Genomic DNA, 21998 nt, shown 5'->3' with positions numbered 1-21998 from the left:
TATGTCAAATATTCAGTTATAAGGCATTTAGCATGCTCATTTAGTAATCAAAAGCATAATTATAATCATGCCCAATTACAGAGACTCGAGCTCTGATCAATCTCATAATCAACATTCATGCCATGCCCTAATCTCATGTATCTTATGCATTTTCAATGCAATCAATGTCCACATACAGAGCACTCAACATGCCTCATGAATAAATGTTGTGAATTTTATTTGCTATGCAAGTGCACACAGTCGCAATTTGTAATAATTTGGTAAAGAAACCAAGTATCGTCCTCAAGGACTGAATTCTCAATTACCAGTCAATTAACTTCTCTTTTCTATTTGATCAATTTAAATTCTTGATTTTTGTCAACACAGCAAAAGAAACTATAATATTCAGAAACAATAATTGAAAATTAAATAAAATAACACTATTAGTAAAACCTTTGATTTAAACACTGAAGAAATAATTAGGATGTTTAATCTCATCAACTATCCTCCCTATCATTCCCTAATGCAAGTACTAAGTTCTTCTTCTTTCTGCCTAATTCAATTAACAAGTTAATACAGCAGCCTATAATCATACTATGAATTATAGACTCAACCTAGATGACAATTTCCTATATTTCTATGGTAAATTGAACCACCAAGATAGCGTTGATCTCGACAACTTAATACACAGTTGCACAATTAAAATTTTAATGCCCCGGATTCCCTATTGTGGTTTAGCGGCTGGATTTGTAGGCCGGGAGGGCCATAATTGCTTAATTACGCTATTAAATGTGTTTATGCATATTTATGAGAATTATATTATAGTATAATGTTAATTGTATGCATGTCGGTGATATATGTTGAGACCACATTATGATGTGGGTTTGTTCGAGCTGTTCGACATGAGACGATCGTAGATTATTGATTAGCGGTTTAGTCACAACGGGATTAAGTGTCGGGACTTGGGTTGAGTCTCGGGGTGATTTTGATGTTTAGAGCGTTACCGGGAAATAAAGGGTAACGGGATGTGAATTATTGGTGTTTATGATTTTCGAGAATAACGGGAATTGGAGAGCGTTAATTATGATTAACGAGTTAGGAGGAAAGTACCAAAAATGCCCTTAGGAGCCTTTAGAAAGTATTAAATGACCTAGGGGTAAAATGGACATTTCACCCCTAGGATAGATATAACCTTATTTAGCTGGAAAAGGTGATGGAAAAACAGAGTATGTTATAGAGTTCTCCCGTACCTCCTTTTTCTTACTGTTCTTTGTGGTTTTTGAGCCAACTTTGAGGATTCTAGCTTGGGAAGCAAGCCTTGGAAGTTTGGGAGTGTGTTCCACTATTGAAGGCCATCACAAGCCAAGCTTTGGGTAAGTTTCTAACCATAGTTTCTCTGGTTTGCTCTGTTTTGGTTTTGTTTTGCAGCTGAAATGTTTAGGGTGAATTCATGGGTTTTGTTGGGAGTTTTGGCTAGGGTTCCCATGCTTGTGATGTTTGGGGTATGTTGGGATGGTTTTTGGGTCCATTTGGCATCAAGAATAGGCTTTGGAAGCTTGGGAATCGAGTTAGAAACGAAGGAGATGAAGAAGGTCGGTTCAGGGAGGTTTTGGGCTGGAGGTAGCGCTACAGCGCCCACCCTAGGGCGCTATAGCGCTCCTCAGGAGGCTTTCTGGTGCTTGGGAGTTTCTGAGTATAGCGCTGTGGCGCTAGGGGTTGAGCGCTGTAGCGCTACCCTGTTCCTTCCAAACCCCGTTTTGAGTGTTTTTAAGGGTTTTTGACTTGGGGTTTCAATCCTTAAGGCCCGGGATCGATTCTACTCACCGTGTGGGCATGTTTCGAGGTCCCGAGGGTGGTGCTTGGGTTAAGACCCTATTATTGTGGATTCTCATTAATGGAGGTTATAATTGGTTGTGATTAGGTAACCGCTAAGGAACTAAAAGACCGATCGTTCTCAGGGGTCGTCTTTATCATACTTCTCGCTCGAACTTGAGGTAAGAAAACAGTGTATGGTTACAGTTGCACCCTGTACAGGTATATGACATGCATGGTTTGATATTGAGGCGTGTTGGTTGAGATATATGAACGTGGATTTCATATTAAAGGTTAATGAATGCTGATTACCTGTTTAAGACACTGACTAGTCAGGGACCGACTCTAAAGTCGATGATCACGCATTGAATGGCTCTATGGCATTAATGCGGGACTGGCCCTAAGGTCGATGAACTTATAAGCGCTTTTCTGGTCTACGACCAGAAGACTATAGCCAAGGTATATGACCCCGGTGACCGTTTGTCACGTGGCTAAGGGACGTTGTCCATAGCTTCGACTCTAGAGTCGTGAGGAAGGTTATGTTGGTGACTAATCACCATGCACCTGTCCTGATCGAACATACGAAAGAATCACTTAACCGTTAAGCCCTGGTGACCCTATCGTCACATGGCTAGAGGGAGCGACGCTCGTTATTGTGACTGTTGGCTATTGTCACCTATTTGTTGGACTGATAGTCCTGAATGGTTACTATGATCGTTGTTGATATTATATCATGTTCTATTATGTTTTCTTGCTGGGCCTTGGCTCATGGGTGCTATGTGGTGCAGGTAAAGGAAAGGAAAAACTTGGCCAGCCTTGAGTGGAGAGCTTGGGCGATGTAATGTACATACAGGGCCGTTTGACTGCCACGGTCAAGGAGTTCTCAGAGGGACTAGGGGTTTACCCTATTTTTGCCGCTTAGGCCGGCGGGGATTGTATATATGAACTGTAGCAACTCTTTTGTAACATGAACTACTTGTAAACGTTTTAAAAAGGCTCATGAGCAGTTTTTTTACTTAATAAAATGTACCCTTTCCTTTTACTGGTTTTCACCTTAACTTGGTAATAACACTTAGATCACGTTTTTAACCAAAGGACTCGGGTAACGAGTCAAATTTCTGGTTCACCGTAACTGTTCTGGGGTAGCCAGGGCGTTACAAAAATGGATACCTTCGTTCCAAATTACAATTATGTCCAATATAACCACAGCAGTTTCAAACCTCACTTCTCAGATTTTGATTTAAAAACATATATAAAATGATTATAGATGGCCAATCGATAATCAATCATTAAGCACAGGCTATATGGAATTGAAGAAGAATGAAGAAGAAGAACATTGAAATTGCATTAGTTCATAGTAGGGATTCAAGTGATTCAATTAAAAATCCTAAACAGAAAATTAGTTCATAATCACGATACTAATCACAGAGAAAAATAAAGATAACATCAGAAAGTATAAGAAAAACATGTATGTTGAATACTCCAAGCCTTCTGCCTTCAAGCCCAAATTCCCCTCTAGATTCGCACATGCCTCTCTCTTCTCTCTTTTTCGCCTTATAAAAACCTAGGATTCAATTTTTAAAAGAGGCGGGTCGCGGCATTACATGCACCATGCCGCGGCCCATGTCTAAAATTCTGGGCATTTTGTTCTCTCCATGCCGCGGCCCTTGTCAGCCATGCCGCGACCCGTGTGTAAGATTTCTGGGTTGAGGCCTATCCATGCCGTGGCCCTCTCTAGCCATGCTGCGGCTCGTGTTTCCCCTTCAAAACAGTGGTTCTGTTTCACCAGCTAGCCGCGGCTCCACTTTGTCCATGCCGTGGCTCTTAAGGGATTTCTCAATTTTTCAAGATTTTATCCCAAAAATTCATCAACACTTCCAAATCATGTTGAGATTCATCCTTTCTTGGAATATGTTGAAAAACTTGGATATTTCTTCCCTTTTTTTGACATTTTCCTCCAAGTACTCGATTCTTCCTGATATTAACGAAGGCAACCAAACAAAGCATAAAACCGCACTAAATGAAAGAAAAATGAGATAAAAGGCTACTTAAAATATCACTTAAACATGACAAAACTAGACTCAACAATAACCATGCATGTCACTTATGGGGTGCAGTTTTCTTACCTTTGGTTCGAGCGAGAATTAGAACAAGAACGACCCTTAAGAACGATCGATACTTTAATCCTTTAGCGATCACCTAGTCATAACCAAATATAACCTCCAATTAATGAAAATCAACAATAATAGGGTCTTTATCTAAACCCCACTCTCGGGACCCCGAAATGTACCCACACAGTGAGTAGATTTGATCCCAGGCCTTAAGGATTGAAACCCCGAGCCAAAAACCCTTAAAAACACTCAAAATAGGATTCTTGAGAAACAGAGTAGTGCTACAGCACTGCTCAATAGCACCTCAGCGCTATACTCAGAACCCCCAAACCGCCCAGCAAAGCCCTGTGTAGCGCTACAGCGCCCTCTGATGGGCTCTGTAGCGTTACCCCCAGACTGATGCTCCCCTGAAACCTCCTTCTTCGACTCCTTCAATTCTAACTCAATTCCAATGCTTCCAAACCCCAATTTTGATGCCAAATGAACCCAAAAACCATCCTCACATGCCCCAAGCATCACAACCACAAGAACCCAAGCCAAAACCCCAATCAATTCCCAACTTTCTAACTCAAAAGCTGAAACTTAACTAAGAAAACAGAGCAAAAGCAAGAATTCTAATGGCTAAAAACTCACCTCAATCTCAGCAACACACCCTCTTCAATGGTGGAGCATAACCCTAGCTTATCCCAACTTGGTTCCTTGGCTTGGATCCTTAAGAAGAGCTTGAAAATTCAAAGAGAAAAAGAAGGAAAAAGAGGTACGGGAGAAGAGGAAGAGATGCTTTGTTTTTAACAAGCTTCTACAGCCTTAATGGCTGATATCTATCCTAGGGGTGAAAAGACCAAAATACTCCTAGGTCAATTAACGGTTTCTAAAGGCTCCCAAGGGAAAAATTGGTATTTTCCACCTATCTCGTTAATCATAATTAACGCTCTCCAATTCCCGCTATTCTCAATATTCTAAAACACCAATAACTCATATCCCATTACCCTTTTATTCCCAGCAACGCTCTAATCATTAAAAACACCCCGAGACTCATCCCGAGCCCCGAACTTAAACCTGTTATGACTAAACCGCTAATTAATATTCCATGATCGCCTCATGCCGAATAGCTCGAACAAATCCACATTATAATGTGGTCTCAACAATATGTCACCGACATGCATGGATACAAATATACAATTACGCCTTCAACGGGCCAAATTACCAAAACACCCCTGTAACGAAATGTGGACCCACATGCATGCATTTAACATCATATTATAATATAATTCACATAAACATGCATATGATCACTTAATAATGTAATAAATCAATTATGGCCCTCCTGGCCTCCTAATCAAGGTCCTAAACCTTATTAGGGATTTTGGGGCATTACATCAAATCATTTCAAATACCTGGTCTCCGCGTTTAGTCTCTGGTAGGTTCGTACTTCTAGAAGTGACTTTGACGAGAGATTTACTACAGGTCTTTACTTGTTGCCTTATGTCCCTACACCCCAAAGATTCAGGCTTTCAGGGGTTTTGGTATGCAAAAACAGCTGGCCCCGAGTGTGCCCTACTCAAGAGGCCGAGGGTTTCAACACTGCCCCCGAGTGCATACCTATCTCCTAGGCTGTGTTCTCGAGAGGTGAGGTTATGGAGAGGCCCAGGCATAGGCCGCATGTGCATCGTACATATTACAATTTGATTATTTCTCTCTGAGTCGCTCTGTCCTCGGGAGGTAACCTAAATTCCTGACTGTTATCCCTACTTTTCCAAATATGGGATACATCGATACTAAGGGTGCTTCGCTCGTCGACTAGCCAAGCTCCCTATAACACAGATTTCTCGAGGCCAAGTATAGGTACTTGGACTTTCGTTCGCATCTCGAGATCAATAGACATGGTTAAAGCTCCTTGGGCTCGGTGTCTGCAGGAGATGACCGGTATGTTCTCGCGCTACTTGGGTTATCTAGCTATTAGGTACTAAGCTTAGATCTGCCCAGAACAAGCTACTTTCTAGGCCAGACTTGGTTAGTTCCCTAAGACTTTCTATTTTTGGGATGGCGACACTAGGCCTAAAACTCTTGGCTAGATAAAAGTTTAGTTTCCTAGGTCGTCCCTTGCGTGGTGCAGTGCTACCCTAGCTCCATGCCCCCCAAGTGATCGAAGACTGGTCTGCGGTCACTTGTTCGGAAGAGGGTGCTCTGGACACAACATTAATAAAAATTTAACGGAAGCTAAAGAAAAAGACATAGGCAAAATAAACAGATTTCTTAGCGTGTTTTACTATATACAAGGTTTCCATTATATGTGCCCAAAGGCTACAGTGGTATTATAGAAATAAGAAATGTTTGTTGCAGATATTACTGGTATTACCGGCGAAGATGCTCGGCATTCCAGGCGTGCGGAATTAGCTCCCCACTAAGTCGAGCTAATTTATATCTTTCTGGACATATAATGCTCTCGACTTGGTATGGGCCCTCCCAGTTGGGTCCCAGGACTCCTGCACCAGGATCTCGGGTGGCTAAGAAGACTCTTCACAACACCAGGTCTCCGACCCCAAACTTTATGGTCCCTCACTTTGGAGTTATACCTGGCCACCATCTGTTGGTAGGATGCTACTCGTAGCTGAGAAGCTTCGCGTAGTTCCTCCACGAGGTCCAGGGACTCCCGAAGTAAGGCATGGTTCGTGGTTGGATCATACGTATCCTGTCGGTGCGTGGAGATTGTTGCTTCAACTGTGAGCATAGCCTCCTACCCATAGGCCAGCGAGAAGGGAGAATGGCTGGTGGAGGTCCGAGAAGTAGTACGATATCTCCACAATGCCCTGGGAAACTCCTCGGGCCAAGCTCCAGCCTTTTCTTCAGAGTGGACTTGGGCGTCTTGTTTACTGCTTCCACTTGGTCGTTGGCCTATGGATGGGCTACTGTAATGCCCTAAAATTCCTAATGCGGTTTAATGGTTGGATTATTAGGTCGAGAGGGCCATAATTGATTCATTATGCCATTAAATGATTACGTGCATGTTTATGTGAATTGTGTTATAATATGATGTTAAATGCATGCATATGGGTCCACATTTCATTATAGGGGCATTTTGGTAATTTAGCCCGTTGAGGGTGTGATTGTGTATTTTCATGCATGTTGGTGAATCATTGTTTAGGCCACATAATAATGTGGATTTTTTCGAGCCATTCGGCATAAGACGATCTATGAGTAACAAGTTATCGGTTTGGTCATAACTGGGTTGAATTCGGGGCTCGGGGTGATTTGATGATTAGAGCATTACCGAGAATTAAAGGGTAATGGGATATGGTTTTATTAGTATTTGAGAATAACGGGAATTGGAGAGTGTTAATTATGATTAACGAGATAGGCGGGAAAGGACGGTTTTGCCCTTGGGGGCTGTTAAATGATGAATTTAGTATGGGGGGTATTTTGGTCATTTGACCTAGGCTATATTTAAGCTAAGGCTGTGGAAGGTTAGCCAAAACAGAGCTTTGTCTATCACCCTCATGATCATCGTCTTTCTCCTCTCCTTCCTTTGAATTTTGAAGCAAGTTTGGGGATTCAAACTTGGAGATTGAAGCTTGAGGTCTTAGGCCAATGTTCAGCCATTGAAGAGGATTTAACCTGAGCTTAAGGTAAGGTTTTAGTTCCATTTTATAGTTCCTTGCCCTATTTTTGTGTTGTTTTTAAGGTTTGGAGTTTTGATCATTAAAATGGGGAATTTAATGAAGTTTTGATTGGTGTAAGGCTTAGGTTTTGATGCTTATATGGTAGATAAGTTGTGGTAATAGTTGGTGGCTTTGCTTTGTTATATTGGGAGAGATTTTATGGGGCTTTGAAATGAGTTTGAAGGGGAAAAACAGGGGTTTTTTATTGAGTTTCAGGTGGGGTCGCGGCTTTGTTCTAGAGCGCTGCGGTCCAAGCTCATTGAAGAGGAAGGGAGAAGCTGCTGGGTCATTGGGCCACGACATGGAGAAGGAGGGCCGCGACCCATGTTGGGGAATGAGTATGTGGCCGCTTCTGGTTGAGGAGGCAAGCCACGGCATGGTGAGGTAGGGCCGCGACCCTTAGTGGCATTTTTGCCAAAAGTGTGTTTTTGGCTTGGGGATTCAAACCTTAGGCCTTGGGATCGTTCCTACTACCCGATTTAGTAGGATTCGATGTCCTGGAGGTTAGGTTTTGGTTCGGGGACCTTTGTTCTTCATTTTATTGATGGAATCCCATAATTGGTTATGACCAGGTGATCGTCAAGGAACTAAAAGGTTGATCGTTCTCAAGGGTCGTTCTTTTATTAATTCTCGCTCGAACCAGAGGTAAGAAAACTGCACCCCATATGTGACATGTATGGTTATTCATGAGGCGTGTTAAGTGTTTAAATGTGGAAATTGATTGCATATCGAATGCTTAGAAAATCTTGCTCATTTGTGCATGGCATTGACTAAATAGTCAGAATTGCCAATGGTGTCAGCATTAGCTATGAAGTTGTGACTCATTAGTCAAGTTCGGCAGTAGTACTGAGCACTGGTCACATGGTATTGACTAAAAAGTCAAGAACGGTCTTAGCGTGTTTAACACAAGCTGAAAAAGATTAGATCTAATCGACATCTGCATTGAATGACTCAAATGAGCATTAATGCCGGACTGACCTCAAGTTCGATGAAAACTAAAAGCGCTTGTCTATCCTATGGCTAGTCACTTAGAGCCAGAGCCAGAGGGCCCAGGTGACTACTTCCTCACATGGCTATGGGTGCTGAGCCCGAAGTGACTTAACCAACAGTCACTCATTTGATTGGTGCCAGGGCCAGAAGGTCCAGATGACTAGATTGTCACATGGTTGTGGGTGCAGAGCCCCGTAGTGACTTGCTCGCTAGTCATTCATTAAGGCTTACTAGAACCTGAAGTGTTAAATCACTCATCTGATTAGAGCTATACGCTCCATCATGGTTAATGGAAACACAAAGTGATATTCACTCATCTGTTCAGGGCTATAAGCTCTGTATGATTATAATGATCATCATTTGATAATATTTATATGCAGTAATGAGTTTTCTTGCTGGGCTTTGGCTCATGGGTGCTATGTGGTGTAGGAAAGGGAAAGAAAAGCTCACCCAGCCTTGAGTGGAGAGCTTAGGTGGTGATGTGTACATATGCGGCCGCTTGACCACCACGGCCAAGGAGTTTCTCAAAGGAACTAGGGGGCTTACCTTATTTTTGCCGCTTAGGTCGACAAGTTGCAAATTTTAAACTGTAATGACCATTTTGGATTGTAAATAACTTGTAAACGTTTTTACAGGCCCATGAACAGTTTTATGTTTATATAAAATATATTTTTTCCTTTTAATTGGTTTTTCACCTTAACCTATTAATGACACCTAGATGCACATTTATAACCAAAGAACTCGATTAGAGAGTTAAGCACGGTTCAAAGTTCACAGTAACGGTCTTGGAGTAATCAGGGCATTATAGCTACGAAAGAAAAGCTCTTGATGACACCATGCTGTTGACAGAAGTCGGTGAATACTTCGCTATCAAACCGCAATCCGTTGTAGGAGACTATTTTCCTCGGAAGCCCATACCGGCAAATGATATCTTTTATGACGAATTCCAAGGCCTTCTTGGATGTAATCGTGGCGAGAGGCTCAGCCTTAACCCAATTCGTGAAGTAGTCGACGAACACTATGGCGTATTTCACCCCTCATTTCCCTGTAGGCAGAGACCCGATAAGGTCAATCCCCCAAACGGAAAAAGGCCATGAACTAGTCATTTGAGTAAGCTCATTTGGAGGTGCTCGAGGGATGTTAGTGAAACGCTGGCATTTGTCAAATCTTTTAACGTAATCCATCGCCTCTGCATTCATAGTGGGCCAGAAATATCTTTGTCTTAATATCTTCTTGGGGAGGCTTTTCCCCCCGGCGTGATCACCTCTCGCAGTATTGTACTAGCTTCTTGCCTGGACACGCACCAAAGCAAGGGCAATGAATAGCCTCGCCTGTAAAGCCTATTATCCATAATTATATACCTCGACGCTTGGTACAGCAACTTCCGGGCTGCCTTCTTGTCCTGGGGCACCTCCCCAGAGATGAGGTATTTAGTTATCGGCTCCATCCACCCATCTTGGGGTTGTATTGTTTCCACTTCTTCTGGAGCCACGATACTCGAAGAATCCAAGTAGTCAATGGGGACAACGCTGATTAATTCAACGTCTTTGGTTGTAGCCAGCTTTGCCAGGGTGTCCACATTGGAATTCTGCTCTCTCGACACTTGCTGAATAGTGAATTTTCGGAAGTTGTGCAGCATTTCTTGAGCCTTTGCCAAGTATACTGCCATTTTTGTGCCCAGGCCTGGTACTCTCTGAGAATTTGGTTTACCACGAGTTAGGAATCGCTAAATATCTCGAGTCCTTCAGCCTTGAGTTCTAGTGCCACGCGAAGTCCAGGGATTAAGGCTTCATATTCTGCTTCATTATTAGATGCGCTAAATCCGAAGCGGAGAGCACTATGCACTCTATGCCCCTCGGGGGAGACCAAAATAAGTCCCGCCATTGCACCATTCTCATTTGAAGATCCATCTACAAACAACTTCCACACTGGTCCGACTCTCCTGATTCCCGGTACACTCGATGATGAAATTGGCAAGTGCTTGTCATTTTATGGCAGTCCTCGAGAGGTACGTAATGTCAAAATGACTTAATTCCACTGACCATTTCAAGAGCCTCCCCGATGACTCAGGCTTCTGAAGGACTTGTCTGAGCAGGTGGTTGGTTAGGACCTTAATTGGGTGTGCCTGGAAGTAAGGTCTTAGCTTATGAGAGGCCACCATCAAGCAGAAGGTTAGCTTCTCCATCAGTAGGTACCTAGACTCTGCTCTTAGGAGCCTCTTGTTGATGTAATAGACGGGGTACTGAATGCAGCCTTCCTCCCTAACTAGCGTGGCACTAACGACGTCTTCTGACACAACCATGTAGAGTAGGAAGGGTTCTTCGTCTACTGGCTTGGACAGTATCAGAGGGTTTTCCATGTGTGCCTTGAGCTGTTGGAATGCTCGTTCGCACTCTTCTGTCCATGCAAATCTCTGACTCCCTCGAAGAATATTGAAGAAAGGGACGCACTTATCTATTGCCTTGGAAACAAAACGGCTCAAGGCTGCAATCCTCTCTGTCAGGCTCTAAACATCTTTATGCTTCTGGGGAGAAGGCATTTCGATTAAAGCCTTGATTTTTTCGAGATTCGCCTCAATCGCCCGAGCACTTACGATGAAGCCCAAAAATTTTCCGGAAGCTACCCCAAATGTGCACTTCTGAGGGTTGAGCTTCATTCCGAACCGACGGAGCACCGCAAAGACCTCAGCCAGGTCATTTACATGATCTGGGGCGATCTAGGACTTAACCAACATATCGTCCACATAGACCTCCATGTTCTGCCCAACTAGTTCTTGAACATTCTATTGACCAGCATTTGGTAAGTGGCACCGGTGTTCTTCAACCCAAAAGGCATCACGATGTAAAAATATACACCCTTGTCGATTCGAAAGCTAGTGTGCTCCTAATCAGCGACATGCGTGGATATTTTGTTATATCCCGAGTTTGCGTCCATAAATGACAGCAACTCGTACTGGAGGCGGCATCGACCATCTGATCTATCCTGGGGAGTGGAAAACAATCCTTCATATAGGCCTTGTTAAGGTCCAAAAAATCTATGCTTGTCCTGTAAGTGCCATTCGAATTGGCACAAGGACAAGATTGGACAGCCACCTGGGGTACTGGGCTTCTCGGATAAACCCATTGGAGAGGAGTTTGTCTACCTCGGCCTTGAGGGCCTCTTTCCGGGTTTGATCAAACGTTTGTTGCTTCTGCTGGACGGGAGCGAAGCTAGGGTCGGCATTCAAGGCATGGCATATGAAGTTTGGATCAATGCCAGTCATGTCAGAATGTGACCATGCAAAGACATCTTGGTTTTCTCGGAGGAAGACCACTAACGCTTCTTGAACCTCCGTTTTCAAATCTCCCCCAACTTTTACCTTCCTATCGGGGGTGGAGGTATCTAGAACCACTTCCTCTATTTCCTCTATTGATTCGATGGACCTCTCCTCTTGAACCCTTGGGTCTAACTTGTCAGGCCCCGAGTCCTGCGTAGCCTGTACCTCTGGCGTCTTGAAGATCTCGGGGGGTTCCTCCCTTACCATCATTACGGGAGCCTTGAGGGAGACATTATAGCATCGTCTCGCTTCCTTTTGGTCACCACGGACTGTGCCAATTCTCGCATCCGTGGAGAATTTCATGCACAGATGGCAGATAGAAGTGACTGCTCTGAAATCCACTATTGCTGGCCGTCCCAAAATGGCATTGTATGTCGAGAGACAATCCACCTCTACGAATGTGCAGTACTTAAAAGGCCTGGCCAGGTACCTCTCTGAGCATTACTGGGAGCTTTATCTGCCCCATCGGGATGAGGGCCTCTCTTGAGAACCCATAAAGTGTCAAGGCGCACGGGGACAGGTCTGCCGTAGTCAGCCCTATCTTCTCGAAGGCTGATTTAAACAGGATATTCACTGAACTCCTGTTGTCTACCAGAATCTGAGCCACCATCTTGTTGGATACTTGGATTTCAATCACCAACGGATCGTGATGCAGGAAATGCACTCTCTGAGCATCGTCTTCAGAGAACATCATTCGTGACATTTGGGCAGGCAATTGGGTCAAAGCCATTATCTCATCTTCGTGGTTCAAAGCTTGCACATATCTGTTCTGCGAGCTTCGTGAGGAGACCCTAGGTGAGGCCCTCCTGATATGGTTTCGACTCGCCCATTTACGGGAGGAGGTCTTTGGGCTGCTGGGTGCGAGGAACCTATAGGAGTCACAGTCAAGACCTGATGTGCGGCAGGTGGGACCATGGATCCGGCCACGAGTGGTTGTGTTGAACGCGGCACCCTTAGCATGCTGATGGAGGTGTCCCAACTTGATGAGATTCTCAATCTCGTCCTTGAGCTGGCGTCACCCGTTAATGTGATGCCCCATGTCGTTGTGGAAACGACAAAATTTGCTAGGGTCTCGTTTATCCCTATCTCTTCGAATGGGTTGTGGCTTTTTGTAATGTACATGTTGTGTCATGGCCACGAAGATGTTCTCTATCAGTATATTTGGAATATTGCGAGACATACTTCTCCCCTGATATTACTCCCTTCTCGAGTTGTACGATCCCGCTTCCCATAGCTTTGTGGCCCTTGCCTTTCCCTCCACTCCTTGGGCCATTGGGAGCTCGACTGGATTCAGCCGGCTAGGATGGGGTGACAACTCCAGCACTAAATGCAGGATGAAAAGCGCTATATCGGATGGGCGTTGCCCCGAACACTGCCGGAGACATGCCAAATTCAGAAGCAGACATGGTGCTATAATTGAAAGAGGTGGCGCTCTGGCCAGGTTGGGATCCCAACGACCACTGTTGAAGGTGAACATAGGGGGAGTATTGGATCCCCGAGGCCATAGGACCGGGAGCTTGGTTCGAGGCAGGGAAAAGGGCGGACGCTCCGAACGCCCTGATCTAGGCGTCTTCCCAGCTGATTTATTCTTGAGCCCGACAAATGAAGTCGTCGAGATGCCAACATCTCCTTCATTGGAGGTCATCCCAGAGTGGGGATCCTACGCAGATGCCAGCCTGCAATGCCATCAGTTGCTGCCCATCATCGACCCTTTTAGTTCTTGCTGCTTCTTCTTTGAAGCGTTTGATGTGGGCCTTAAGGGACTCGAACGACCCTTGCTTGATATTGGCCAAGGCTTTGACCTCAAAGCTCAATTTTTGGACCCTTATGAACTGTCTTCGGAAGGCAGATGACAACTGTTGCCATGTTTGAATGGACCCAAGTCAGAGCTTCTTAAACCATTCATCTGCTGGTCCTGTCAGGGTGAGGGGGAACACGTGACATTTTTCATCATCGGAGACATGATGCACTGAAATTATTAGCCTATTAAATTTGTACAAATGGTCCGTGGGATCCCAACCACCATCATAAGCTGGTATGGATGGCATCTTGAATCTGAGAGGTAGTGGGGCCTCGACGAGGTGAGGAGCATATGGCTCCACCTCCTCATCTTCCAAGTCAGACTCGTGGCCTTGTCGCCTGGCCATTCGAAGCATTATTTGCTTAAGACTTTCTAATTTGGCTCGAAGAGGGTCGCGATCCCTATTGATGCTCTGCGCCGGGCAATCCCGTCTCTGAGCGTTGAGATTGTCTCGAAGATCTGATGGGCCTATACTAGCAGGCTCACGTACTCTGGCCTTATTACACCTTTGAGCATTGAGGTTGTCTCGTAGGTCGAATTGTCCTCGGAACGCACTGTTATTTTCCGTGCGGGCCACCTCTGTTTCTCCATCGGAGTCGTTTTTGTTTACCGAAATGTTGATGCCCCATTTCTGACTCTATGGGGCAAAACTCGAGTGATTATTTCTGTGGGGCTGGTTAGGTTTCGAAGGGATACTAGCTCCGGGCCTTGCGCAGTCTGTATGAGCGCGTTAGGGCAGAGGGCCCCGAGCTCCATAGGCGTTGTCTACCTGGCGATGTCCTCGGGTCCTTGCCCCATTGCCCTTATCAATTTTCTGTGGTACCGGGTAGCCCTCGGGCTCTTGACGGGCCCTCTTATGCTTTGAAGTAGGGTCATCATTGGCCTTTCCTTTACCATGGTCTTGTGGTTGCGCTGAGGCTCCAACTCCTACTGGGTGCCCGTTGGGCACCCCAGCTGGCGAATCCTGCACCTCGGCAGTCAGGTGTTCGAGAGGCACCTCAGCTGTGTCGACAGGCAGCACTCCAACAGGGTGCATAGGTGGCACACCTGTTGGGTGCCCAGCTGGTGCATTGCCGTGGAGGTCCGCTCGCAACCCTTGGGCTACAAGAGTGGTCTTCATGGCAAGTACCATCTCCTAAAGAGCAAGGATGTTACTGTAACGCCCCACGTCACTATGGCTGCTTCCTGGAATGACAACTGGCCCTACAAACCAACACGAGTCTTTTCAGCGTGTTTTGTCCTCACTCGCACGCTTCTTGAGAAAACTTCCCAGGAGGTCACCCATCATGAGGCTACTCCAGGTCAAGCACGCTTAACTTTGGAGTTCTCAAGTGATGGGCTACCAAAAAGAAGATGCATCTTGTTGGCATAGGTAGTACTCATTAATCCATTTAATCCATCTTCAACTGTGCAGTCCCATACTTACACAGACTTAGAATCATCACACTTGACCTTCCCCAGGCGATGTGGGATTGCACAGCTTTTACCTGGTCTTTCCCCCTACGAATCACAGGATACTAACTGTCACAATCACCCCCCTTAGGGGTCCGACGTCCTCGTCGACCACACTTCCAGAGGGGTCAAGGCTCTTATACCATTTGTAACGCCCCACGTCACTATGGTTGCTTCCTGGAATGAAGACTGGCCCTACAAACCAACACGAGTCTTTCCAGTGTGCTTTGTCCTCACTCGCACGCTTCCTAGGAAAACTTCCTAGGAGGTCACCCATCATGAGACTACTCCAGGTCAAGCACGCTTAAATTTGGAGTTCTCAAGTGATGGGCTACCGAAAAGAAGACAATTATGTTCCATCTTCTGAAAAGCCCAAGTTTGGCCCAAACATGAGATTATACACAATTATTCAATCTCGTGTGTTTATCCTTAGGAACAATCGTGTCCTTATAGATCTTGTTGTTGGTGATTTTTGGTCAATTGAACAATTTTTGTGAATTGTAAAAGAATTGTATAAAGCAAGTAGAGTAAATAACACAAGAGATTATAGTGGTTCGTCCTACTGTTGAGTTCACCCACTCATAGAATTGTAGGTTAACATTACCAAATTGATTAGTCAAGTTTGGCGAGTCTACCTACCAGCGATGTTGTTAATGCAAAATAGGGTAAAATTACCCTATAACACAAAGGTTGAAGAGATGGAGAATGAGATCAATTGCTTATCATCACGACTGGACGCAATTCAAATTGAAAAGGTTGAACGAAACGAGAATGCTGAGATGCAAGGAAGAATTATACCAGTCAATCCTGGAGCCCGAACCGAGTGTAAAGATCAAAGAAAGTTTACCACCAAGTACCAAACCAAAATTAAATCATAAAGGCACTAGAGCACATATGCACCAACTAAGAATCGAACACAGGTCTCAGAGTCGTGAACTTGGACATCAATGGAGATCACACAATTCATGATAAACGATCATTAATGGTGATCACGTTACAAGTTGTAAGTGGGCCTAATTTATTCAACTTGGGAGTAGAAGTGGACTACATAAACTGGCCCAACCTTGCTTTTCAATAAGTTGGCAAGTCTAACGCTTGTAGTTTTCCCAACTCCACAAGCCCAACTTAACAAGCTCCCAATGCGCAAGACAACGAGCTCTTGAGGCGTGAGCTTTATTTTTAACAAGCTCCTAGCGAAAGCTCTATTTCCAAACGAGCTCCCAATGCGCAAGTTATAAAGCTCCCAACGCATGAGCTCTATTTTAACGAGCTCCCAATGCGTGAGCTCGATCTATATCTAAATGAACTTATTTATAACTAATGAAATAGTTGGCATTCACTGTTATTTCCACAAGAAGAGTTTCACATTTAGTTCTCCGAAAAAAAGCAATCATGAAGAACTGGGAGTAATTGTTATAGGGTAATCTTACCTTATCTTGTGAGAACGACATCGCTAGTAGGCAGACTCGCCAAAACATGTTTGACATGAAAGAATCAACCACCTCGCCTATCTCAAAACGTATAATTAAAGCATAATTAAAATAGGCAACTCTTGAAGATTTCCCAACTCCACAAGCCCAACTTTTAAAGACCTCCCAAATGAATGACCCCAATGCATGAAGATCGCTTAAAAGCACAAGCATTTATGTAAATAAATAACAATAATAATAAAGAAAGAGCTACCAAGACGTGAGCTCAAAATACTCCCATTGTGCGAGCTCAATAAGCTCCCCAAGCGCGAGCTTTATTTTTAACAAGCTCTCGATGAGCGAGTCAATGAGCTCCTGAGGTGCAAACTGTATTTTTACCAAGCTCCCAATGCGAGTTTTATTTCCAACAAGCTCTTAGCGCTAGCTTTATTTCCAACAAGCTCCCAGTGTGAGCTTTACTTCCAAACGAGCTCCCAATGCTCGAGCTCAATCTTTATCTAAATGAACTCATTTATAACTAATGAAATAGTTCATTAGTTGACATTCACTATGATTTCCACAAGAAGGAACTCACAGTTTGTTCATCCAGACAGAACAAGCGATCCTAAAGAAACGAGGAGTAATTGTTATAGAATAATTTTACCCTATCTTGAAAGAACGGCATCGCTAGTAGGCAGACTCGCCAAAGCATGTTTAACACGAGACACACTACCTCACTTGTCTCAAAAAGTACAAGCATGCAACATGTAATGGTGTGAAACATTTGAGCATTCTAGCACAATTAAAATAGGTATTTTATTGGACTTATTACAACTGTGATTGTTATCATAATTGAATAGCTAGCATTTACAATTATCAAATTTGTAGGTTGTGTTTGGTAAAATTTTTGTTTTTAAATTTTTTAAACACAAAAATGGAAATATTATTTTTATTTTTGTTTTTTATTTTTAGAAAATAAAAATATGTTTGATAATTATTTTTGTTTTTTGTTTTTAAAAATAAAAAATAATAAATGCGTTTGATAACTTTTATTTTTATGTTTTGTTTAGCAATATAAAATAAGATGGTGATTTGAAAAAGAAAAGAAAAAAAAAGTTAAAGTTGAAAACAATTTAAAAAAATTTTGAAAGTGAAAATTTTTTATTTTCAAAATTTAATAAATTTTGTTTAAAATTTAAAAATATAAAAAATAAAAATAGAGTTACCAAACACTATTTTATGTTTAATTATCAAATTTTAATTAATTAAATTTTTTTTTTTTTTTTTTCTATGATTACCAAACAGGACAGTAACTTTCACCTATAACAGATTAGCTCAACAAGAGTTAAAGAGGAAATACTGATAATGAAAAAGCATAGCACTATTTTGACGGTAACGGGAACGGTGGTGGTGAACGTAGGCTCGATTCTCGGACCGATCAATTATAATCCCTTTGTTGTTTTCTCAATTTGCTTGCTTTTGACAATTCGTTCACAATTCACAAAAATTGTTTGGTTTACCAAAAATCACCAATAGCGTATATATATATGCCAGCCAAATAGAATGTTCATGTCTAGTCAGGGCAAAAGAAAAGAAAATAAACTAAACTAAACTAATAATCTCATGTATGAGTTATAAATATCAATCATTCCAGATAGTACAGCAAATTAATTAGACCCGTCTGATCCTTTTAAAGGAAATTTCATAAAAAATAAAAATTCATCAACTCGATTGATTTCTTGAAGTTTCTTCAGCTAATTAATAAACATTATATATATATATAGATATTTATATAATATAATGATATTTTTTTGTTTTGTTTTAATAAGTGACACGAACTCCTTGGTATCTAAGAATCTCACCAATAAGCTCTCCTTTACCAGACCCAACATACCTCCCACAAATCTCACCATCTCTTATAAACAAGAAAGTAGGGACCTCAACGACATCCATATCCTTCAAGAACTGCATACAGCTGTCGTTTTCGTCCCCATTCATTCTAGCAAAAACGACACTGTCAGCCATCTGCTTAGACAGCTTAACAACCGTCGGATACACCTTAACGCACGGTCCACAATGCTTCAGCCCCACATCAAGCACGATCAGCTTCTTATCGATCTTATGGTCGTCGATTATCTTCTCCACGTCAGCACGGCAGTGCAGCTGCACCACAGCCGAGTGGTTGTCACCGTAGTATAGCACGTCTCCCACCAACATATCGGGACCGATTGCTTCTTCCTCGTGGATCTTCTCCATGCTCTTGTAGAAAGTGAAGTGAGGAACCTTATCGATCTTCTCTCTCTCGCAGAGCTCCTTCGTCTTATCCGATTCGTCTCCCATTACGAGGATGAAAACGACGTCGCTACAGGTCCGGCTCAGATCGACCATGAAAGGGTAGATGTTGCTGCTCTGTGGGCTGTGGCTGGCGGCGAATTCCACCACCACGAGCTTGTTCTTCGCCGCCCTGAGGGCTTCGTCGAATTCCTCGATGCTGTGGACTTTTTGTACCTTTTCGTCGTTTAAGGGTTTTTTCTTTGTGCCGGGAGCGGCTGTGGCCTTGGCAACGGCGAAGTTGGAACGGTGGTGAGTCGAGGGAATTAGTTTTGTGGTTTGGGGTTTGGGTTTAAGGGAGGAGAAGGGTAAAATTGGAAATAGGGAGTTGGATGAAGTGGTTGTTTTGTGGAGTGTGGAGAGTGAAGAAGGTGTTACTCTTGGTAAGAAGTTTGTGATGGCCGCCATTGATGAAGTGAGAAAAGGTTTGTGAAGATTTCTGTTATAAAAAAAAATTGGGTCTTGCAGAGGAGAATATGAGAGAATTAAGGATCAGATTAGGTTGGGGAAGAAGTGAGATTTATTGGAACTGTTCAGGAAGAAATCTAAGTGGTGAAACACCACAACCACTCGTTTGGATTGTGGTTCATAATTTCCAACTAGACTGGATTTTTATAGTTAAGGTAAGATTTTTCTTTTTTCCAAAAAAGAAAAAGAAATTAGAAAAAAAGAAAATCGAAATCCATTCCCCTTGCCCTTTTTTTTATCCAAATTCCCTTTCATTAAACAATTTATTTGATTTAAAAGCAGCTCGGAAGTAGGAATATCATTCGAAGGTCGTGGTGGGCCCGAAATGAGAAGGAAAGGCCTTCTGGGCCTAGGGAAGATGTTAAAATAGGCCCAAATCAGTTCAATCAACTAAAAGATTTTTTTGTTGTCTTTTTCGCTTTGTGGAGGGAAGTTAACAATTTGACTCAATTATATTGAAAAACAATACTAATGGGCAACATCATGATTAATTTTTATCAAATATCTGACCTAACGAGTGAGTAATTGTTGGAACGAATTTTGTAAAATTGAGAAGTGTTAAGTGTGTGATGATGGAAAGAGTCCCACCTTGGATAATAATACTTTTTCATAAGTATATAATAGACAATCATGATAATTGGGTTTGGGCACTAAGAGGCACCTAGTTTTGTGCGCATAGGTGATGACTGACACACCTGAGCATCGTGCGCGCCGCTACCATCCAATCGTGCCGAGCTGAATTGGTGTGGTGTCTCACTTTATTTTTTTGTTGAAAAATTATTTAATAAAATAAATATTTTAATTATTTATTAATTAATTAATTTTAAAACGTTTTATTAAAAGCAGTAAACGTGATTCGTTTTAACTGCATATGACCACGATTTCTCTCACGAATTAATTAACATTTTTTACCGTTTTATTTTTGATCGACTTCTCTACATAAGTTGCATCAGAATTACGGGAGACGACATATTTTTATATAAAGAAAAACTCTTATCTTAAAAATCGAATTTTCGAAGAGCAAATTTTGAGGGTGTACATGAGCGATTCCTTTCGGTGCAAAAGGGTTTCGTATGCAGTGGCTGTCTTATCTTGGAGACGACGTAATTGATAGGCATATATGATTACCTGCTTTGGAAAAAATATTAGAAAAATACCTCTATTTTTAGTTGAGTTTACTAAAATGTCTCCATGGATAAATATATTTTTGGTGAGATTATTCTTAAAGAAAACATACAAGATTGTGAAGCTCCTACTGCCGAAAATTATGACTATTGGTTGGCGAACGGAAATTCAAGAAGTTTTGCCGATCTCGAAGCTCCCTAGGATAGTGATTTGGTATAGGCACTTATTTTATTTATTTTCTTTCCACTCACTCGAATGCACTTTTTTTTTTTCTAAGAATGGAACGATAATTTATATACTTTAGAAAGAAAAAAAAAAACATATGAAACGATCCACTAAAAATGGCATTCAAGATGAGAACCGTTTCTGTAAGAATAATAAATGGTTAAATTTAATATAGATTCCTAAAATTCCAACTTTGCTAATAGGTTTGGTATTATTCGAAATATGGTATTTTTAAATATGCACAATCCAATTAAAGGACTCGACAGAGCCCACCCAAATAAACGGCTACCAACAAAAACAAAATTGGAAACGATGTCGTAAAAGAAATTATTCTTTGAGCTCTCTGGCGAATATTGTCGCTTTCGTAAAATTTGTCGATTTTGCAAAAAAATATTCGTCTTAAAAAATGTTGTCGTTTTTATTAAATATTGTCGTTTGAGTGAAAGTTGTCGTTTTCAGAAAATGTTATCGTTTTTATTCATTTATTGCATATTGCATAAATAGAATGTTGATGGGAGCATTGGTATCTACTGTGTTTTGATTTCCAGTGAATTATCGATCTCAAATGGAAACACAGAAAACATCAATTCACACAATTACTAATGTGTTCAAAGGAAATAAAATAAGCAAATTAGTTAATGAAAAGGGAGGAAAATAAATTTACCAACTGTACATTTCTGTAAATGTACATATTTATTACCATCTTCATTTAGAGAAAGGAAACAACATATCATTTATGAGAATCTTCATTTAAAGAAGATAAAACAAAAAAACTAAGAAATGAAAAAGGTAGGGATATAAATAATACCTAATGATCAGACCGGCTGCCCTAAGGTTTATTGTACCCTAGGTAGAAAAATAAAATTTGGAGCCCTCTTAATAAGAAAATATTGCAAAAGTTAAATGTTTTTTTTTTTAAAAACAGAAATGGGTTATTGGGCTAAGGGGCCCTAAGCCTGGGCCTAACCCGCCTTAGCCCAGGGACGGCGTAGAGAGTTTTTGGATTTCTTTCAAGATCTTCATAATCAGCAAACAGTTTTGTCCTGTTGTTGCAGCATCTTGAACCTTTTGACCCCTTCAAGCAACATCTATCGAGTTCTCTTTCATATTATTAATCCATAAGTAATGGAAGCGAGGTGCGAGGGAAAAGAAGGGCACAGGTCTGAAGAGGGGATGTAAATCTCGTAATGAACCTTTATGGTGAACTGAATTTGCAATCTCATAATGAAACATTCTCTAATAGGACTTGTAGTAAATGTTGGGGGCCGGCTGTACTATCAAGATGGTACTTTGATTATTATCTCTTCTTAGAGAAATGGA

At 42.1% G+C, this 21998-nt stretch overlaps 1 protein-coding gene across 1 annotated transcript; it reads right to left on the bottom strand.

Annotated features, from left to right (window-relative positions):
• Positions 1 to 18137: 18137 nt before the first annotated feature.
• LOC133807202 (thioredoxin-like protein CDSP32, chloroplastic) lies at positions 18138 to 19422 on the bottom strand. Its single transcript, XM_062245381.1, has one exon. It carries the CDS (start codon positions 19266 to 19268, stop codon positions 18351 to 18353), a length of 918 nt encoding a protein of 305 aa, XP_062101365.1. The 5' UTR covers positions 19269 to 19422; the 3' UTR covers positions 18138 to 18350.
• Between the last annotated feature and the right edge of the window lie 2576 nt (positions 19423 to 21998).

This window comes from Humulus lupulus, chromosome X (assembly GCF_963169125.1).
Source record: "Humulus lupulus chromosome X, drHumLupu1.1, whole genome shotgun sequence".
Lineage (NCBI taxonomy): Eukaryota > Viridiplantae > Streptophyta > Magnoliopsida > Rosales > Cannabaceae > Humulus > Humulus lupulus.
This window is presented reverse-complemented; position numbering and strand designations above follow the sequence as displayed.

Excerpts from the sequence above, each read along its gene's own strand:
- LOC133807202 (XM_062245381.1), bottom strand. The coding sequence starts at position 19,268 with ATGGCGGCCATCACAAACTTCTTACCAAGAGTAACACCTTCTTCACTC.